This window comes from Neodiprion lecontei, chromosome 7 (genome assembly GCF_021901455.1).
Source record: "Neodiprion lecontei isolate iyNeoLeco1 chromosome 7, iyNeoLeco1.1, whole genome shotgun sequence".
In the NCBI taxonomy this organism is placed as follows: Eukaryota; Metazoa; Arthropoda; class Insecta; order Hymenoptera; family Diprionidae; genus Neodiprion; species Neodiprion lecontei.
The window spans coordinates 11,652,718-11,658,717 of NC_060266.1; the positions used below are offsets into that span (position 1 = coordinate 11,652,718).

At 55.3% G+C, this 6,000-nt stretch overlaps 1 protein-coding gene across 1 annotated transcript; it reads right to left on the minus strand.

The window, feature by feature from the left end:
• Window positions 1–556: 556 nt before the first annotated feature.
• LOC107227672 lies at window positions 557–1,174 on the minus strand. Its single transcript, XM_015668891.1, has one exon. It carries the CDS (start codon window positions 1,172–1,174, stop codon window positions 557–559), a length of 618 nt encoding a protein of 205 aa, XP_015524377.1.
• Window positions 1,175–6,000: the final 4,826 nt, after the last annotated feature.

Consider the following 6,000-nt stretch of genomic DNA (forward strand, 5'->3'; position numbering starts at 1 on the left):
GAGCTGCGAACCGTGATGTCGATGATCGACTTCGCGGCGGTGGGTTCCCTGCTCCAGGTTGGGGCGTCTCCCGTGTTTATGGGCCAGAGGTCGAGTCTGGCCATGAACTCGGTCACGATCTCGCCCCTCTCGTTCCATCTATCAGATCCCCATAGCGGCGACTTCGCGTTAAAGTCACCTTCTCTGAGGATCCTACCCCTTGCCGCCCTGACCGCCTCGTCGAGGCCGTCCAGCTGCATCTCCAGGTCTTGCGTCTACGTATTGGGCAAGAAGTAGCAGCTGAAGACACTCGTGCTGCTTACTCTCATCCACACGAAGCCTTCGCCTCTTCCACCCAGCATCAGGTTGCTCGTCAGGTTTCGCATCCCGAGGAGGGCGGCGTCTCCGGTCGTGTCCTCCAGCCAGTGACCTTGCTTCCCTGCCCTGCTGGGCTCAGATACCAGCAGTATGCTGGCCCCCATACCCGCAGCAGTTTGGGTGAACAGGTCTTGGGCGGCCTAGCTCCTGTTCAAGTTTACCTGAAGTATGCCCGCTTTGGGATCGGTGTTGACGCACCTCACTCTTGACATAGCAAGGTGCTGAAATCGAGCCTCCGCCCGAACGACCCTCCCAGTGTGGTAGGGAAGAGCATCACCGGCTCCACGCTCGCCCATCCCGTGCTCTCCACCGTCCTGTAGTTAGGCACCCTTATGGTGGCCCGCCCGTTGCGCCGGTCCTTGGCCTTCAGCAGCTCTGCCTTGGAGGCTCTGCACTGGTCACTCCCGGCGAAGTGGTCCGCCCTTACCCCGCCGTTTGTGCACACGATGCACCTCGGGCTGGACCTCCCGCACTCTTTCTTCTTATGCTCGGTCATACTGCATCTCCTGCAAGCATTCAAGTTGTCTATGTCCAAGCATTTGGCAGCGTGATGTCCATACCCTTGGCATCTGTAACACCCGTCCACCGTGATCCTTCCTTGGATCTGGCAGACGGTCAAACCGATGTTGATTTTGCCAATTGTCAGCAGCTTCTGGGCAGTCCGCCCCAGCATCCTTATCAGCGCAGCCTGGATGCCCCTGAAACCACTCCTCAATCTCATCTCGTCCTCGAGCGACGCTTTCAAGGCGCTGCTGAGGGCCACCCTTATCTCCTCCCCCGTCGTGATCTCGTCGAGATCTCTAACCTCAATGGTCATTCCAGCGTCGAAACCTTGGCCTTGCCACCCAGAACCCCCACGACGGCCTCGTTCAGGGCCTGTGCGCCTCTTGAGCCCTTTAGCTCGAGGAGGACATTACCCCCTCTGGTTCTCCTGATCGCGGTAATGGAGGCACCCACCTTATCCGGGTCAAGCTGGCTCCTCACCTTCTTGAGGACTTCGGCACAGTTCTAACCTCCTTCCGTCTTGATCAAGACGGCGTCCGGCCTAACCGGTTTTCTAGGCATGGGCCTACCTTCCTTCGCGGCGGCCGCAGCCGTCTTTTCTGATGGCAATGCTGGTGTTGGGGCGGCGGCCTTGCGGTGACCTCGCCTCACCACCTTGCTCCGGCCCTCCTTCTGGGACATCTTCCGCTGTTCGTTGGAGCGCAGCATCTTCTCCGCAGCCTCGGTTGAGGGGGAGATCTCCTTCCTATTGTTGGCTGCGGCTGCCTTCTGCTGCTCCTGCTGGGGCTGCTGTGCCCCTGTCTGCGTGGCCTTGTCTCCGCAATCCCGCGGTACTCTGGTCCCTGTCAGCTCTTCCTCCATCCTGTTCCAGGTACGCTCGACGCGCCTGACGACAGTAGCCACCTTTGCCAAGTCTTCTTCGGGGATGACGTGAGTATTTTTGTGGGCCGTCACAAATACATTCATCCCCTCAATAAGGGTAATCAGGGTCTTCGGCGATTCCGTCCCACTTACCTCCTGCGCATTTCGAGTGGTCAGACTTACTTTCCCAGTGCAGCTCATTCTCCTCGCCCCCTCGTTCCTGGCTTTCGGGATCGCTTCCTTTAGCCCCGGCGCGCTATTCTGCGCACCCTTTCTTGGCAGCTCTATGTCAATTAGGACCAGTGGCGTCTGGACAGGTGCCGCCGCCCTCATCGGCACCTCTAGGCTGGTGATCCGCCAGGGCGGTGGTGGTGACCAGTGAATGCTGGCCCTTCTCGTAAAGGGATTCACCTCAAAAACCTCGGAATCCTCTTCGTTACTTGTTTTTTTTTTGTTTTAACTTTTTCATATTGTGATATTCTTTGTACAACGGCAGTTCGGCCATCATGGCAGCTGCGACGCTGTGCAGTATCTATCCCCACTGGATGGAACCCTAACCCCGTACTCGCACGTAAACTGCTTTCAGCTTGTCAGGTGGTCAGCCCTGTCCGTGCGATCCCCCCCCCCCCTCCCGCCCCTTGTCTCTTTAGAGTCTTCCGTCCGGGGGATTCCCCTGTCAATCCGAGCTAGGGTAGGCCCCCATTCAAGTAAAACCTTGCTGGAAATACCCTACTAGCTTCGAGTATAAGGAAATGCTGACCAGATAATCCTCCATACATGCGCCCGAGATCCCAGATTCAACCCTCTGCTTGGCTACAGTCGGCTGCAAATAGTAGTTTTCCCACTTCAGACCTGTGGATTCCTAGGACGCCACAGGAAAGGTACAGACATTCCTTGAAGCCCTGGTCGGTCGGATTACTCGTCCGGCCTTGGCTAGCCTTAGTGGAATATCCTCAGAGATCCCTACCACATCCCATTAACTCATCTCCCATTCATTACTCCTTATTCCCTTACCCAGCCTCGGGAGGCTGGGCCGGTTGTGCTGAGTAGTCGCTCGTCTAGTCTCGCCTTTGCCCAGGGATTTTTAAGGCCCTCGGCGTCGGGTCCTCGAGATTCATTGCGGCCGAAAAGCCCCCACACCACGACAAGGTGAAAACCCGCGTGGGGAAACCAAACCTAACCTAACCTGACCCAACCTAACCCAACCCAACCTAACCTCATCTTTTTTTTTTGTTCAGCGGCGAAGGGGAAATCTTCAAAAGACATCCGCTTGTTCTAATGGATGCTATCGGATAGTTCCGGATTTTTGACGGGCTAAAACCCCTCACGCCGGTCTTGGCCCAGGACGAGGCGGAACCGCTTTCGCATGACTTCACCCCGTCTCTGTGGCTGGCCTGTTCTTATGGCTTCTATCCCGCACAGCGTTTCCTGCTGCTAGCCCGCGGCGCCTGCTATTGTCGTAGCATTTCCGCGTCCGCTTTTGCTTACCATCTACTTACGATCTATCGTCGCAATAGCGTTATTTAGTATGTCAGCATACTTAATACTACCTCATTTCTTGCCTATTAGTGCAATAGCGTTTAATATTAATACCTTAGTGGAATAGCGCATTACCCTGTGTTATCATCCGTACTTACCACTTACTCATTGCTGCCAGTGACATACTACCAGCGCGGGATTTTCTGACGCAAGTGTTCCGCGCCGGCTTGGTTTCACATGGCCCTCCATTCACTGTAGTTCCTACACCACCACCTACTTATTGTCAATTATGGTTACGCAGCGCGTACCAGTTGTCCCAATCGATTTCTGCTGCGCTAAGCGCAGTCGAGCGTCCTACTATCAATTTTCTTAATATCTATCCTACTTGATGCTTGTGCCCTGCTACTGGTTTCACGCGGCTATCATTCATCATTCATACTTACAACTCACTTATGGCCGCCAGTGACCTACTACCGGCGCGGAATTTGCTGACGTAAGTGTTTCGCGCCGGCCTGGTTTCACATGGCCCTCCATTCGCTGTAGCTGCTACACTACCACCTACTTATTGTCAATTTTGGTTACGCATTCGTACCAGTTAATTTGCTCAATATCTATTCTATTTTGTACTATTAATTTAATAAGTTAACCGCTGTCTGGGACCCACTGCCGGCGCAGAATTTGCTGACGCAAGTGCTCCGCGCCGGCCTGCTCGAGACCTACGGCTGGCGCGGAATTTGCTGACACATTGTTTGTTTCACGCCAGCCTGCCTGCTCATACCTGTCGTGATTAGAGTCCGATTACTGAAGTTCAAATCTAAATAGCAATTACCCCAGTGGCCCCTACTCTAGTTTCACTATGTTGTTTGGCTGGTTGTTGGATATTGTTGATCACGAATCACTTGTCACTCCCGTCTTTTCCATCCCTTCGGATTAATATCTTTTCCATCACTCTAATGGTGCCCCTTAACCATTATGGGGTCGACGATAAGTTTATGCCTCCTGGTTAGGACCACCACTTCTGTCTTTTTTTCGGCCAGCTCCAGCCCTTTCTCGTTCACCCAGTCCCACACTCGGTTGATGGCCTCCCCTGCCGTTCTCTCGAGCAGCTCCGCTGTCCTCGCCGTCACCAAGAGCGCGATGTCGTCCGCAAATCCGATGATACACACCCCTTCTGGCATCTCCATCCGGAGCAGGTCGTCATAGGCTAAGTTCCAGAAGAGCGGTCCAACGACCGATCCCTGTGGGACTCCCGCCGTTACCAAGCGTAGTTTCATTCCCTCACTGGTATGATACATGAGCCGCCTGTTTTCCAGGTAGCTCGCGACCATGCCCAGTAGGTACTTCGGCATGCTGGTTTTCCTGTTTATTGCCTCAAGTATTGTGTTATGCCCCACCGCGTTGAAGGCGTTTTTGACGTCCAAAAGCGCCAGCAAGCAGGGGGTAGCGTGTCGCCCTCTCCTCGCCTTCGCCTCTCTGGCGATGCTCACCACGTCTTGCATGGCCTGTATCGTAGACCTGCCCCTTCTGAACCCGTACTGCCTGCAGGCTAGACCGCCCACTTCTTCTACGGCTTCCACCAGTCTTGCGTGCACCATCCTCTCCAGGAGTTTCCTCGTGGTATCTATGAAGCTAATGGGCCTGTACTTCTGGTTTCCTCATTCTTCCGAGGGTCCCTTCAGCAGTGGGACAAGTCTCTGGCGTTTCCACTTGTCGTGGAAGTGGCCCGTCCGGAGGCATTTGTTAAAGGCTCTCAGAAACTCCTCCGGGTCACTTTTCAGCGCCACTGCCAGAGCCTCGTTTGGAACTCCATCTGGTCCTGAGGCCTTTTCATCAGCTAGTTTCCTGGCTGCCTCGCTGAGCTCCACCTTTGTGAAGGGGGCCGGCGGCTCAGTCTCTCCTGCTTCTCTTGGTGTTGGCATAGTCCTATGCAGGGTAAGAGCTCGTTCAGGACTCTGTCAATCACCTCGGCGTCATCCGGTTGTTTTGTTCCTCCGAGCTTCTTCATCATCAGTTTGTAGGGAAGCCCCCACGGATCCTCCTCTATCGTGCGGAGCAGTTCTTCCCAGCATCTTTCCTTGCTTGCCTTGATCTTCCCCCGCATTCTTTTTTTGGCTGCTTGGAAGACTCCAAGGCTTGCGTCCGTTCCTTAACCCCTTGCTCCTCCCGCTTTATGTTGCTTCTACTCCGGAGGCAGTCTCTACGCAGCTGCGCGATTTCCTCGGACCACCAGTGTGTCGCCGCTTTGCCTCTAGGTGGTTTCTTCTTAGGCATCGCCGCGTCACATGCTTTTATAATCTTCGTCATCAGTCTGGCTGCCTCGGGTCCCTCCGGGGTGCCTCGCGCTTCGCCTTTCGAGAATAGTTTGCCATAGCCTCCTTGTTCAGCTTCCTGACCGTCCACCTCCCGTCAGGCCGCCCTCCTTGTTGTTCCCTTGCTTCTTTGGTACCCACCTCATGCGGACGCAGCGGTGGTCACTGAGGGATTCATCGTCCAGGACCCGCCACCCCTCTATTTCGTCCGCGAACTCCGAGCTCTTCGTCGTGATGTCGATCACCGTCTTCGAGCCCGTGGTCTCCCGGTACCAGGTTGGTTCTGCGCCGACATTGATTGCAGTCGGGTCGAGCCTTGTCAGGAGTTCGACGACGGCTTGGCCCCTCGCGTCCAGCTTCAAGGACCCCCAGGGGGGAAGACTTCGGGTTAAAGTCTCCGGTGACTAGAGTCTTGCCCCTCGCCGCTCTGATGCTGTTCTCCAGTCCGTCAAGCTGGGCCTCGAATTCGCTGATCGCGACGTTGGGCGAG

Bases quoted from the DNA above. Each gene is read 5' to 3' on its own strand.
- LOC107227672 (XM_015668891.1), bottom strand. From the start codon at position 1,174: ATGACCATTGAGGTTAGAGATCTCGACGAGATCACGACGGGGGAGGAG.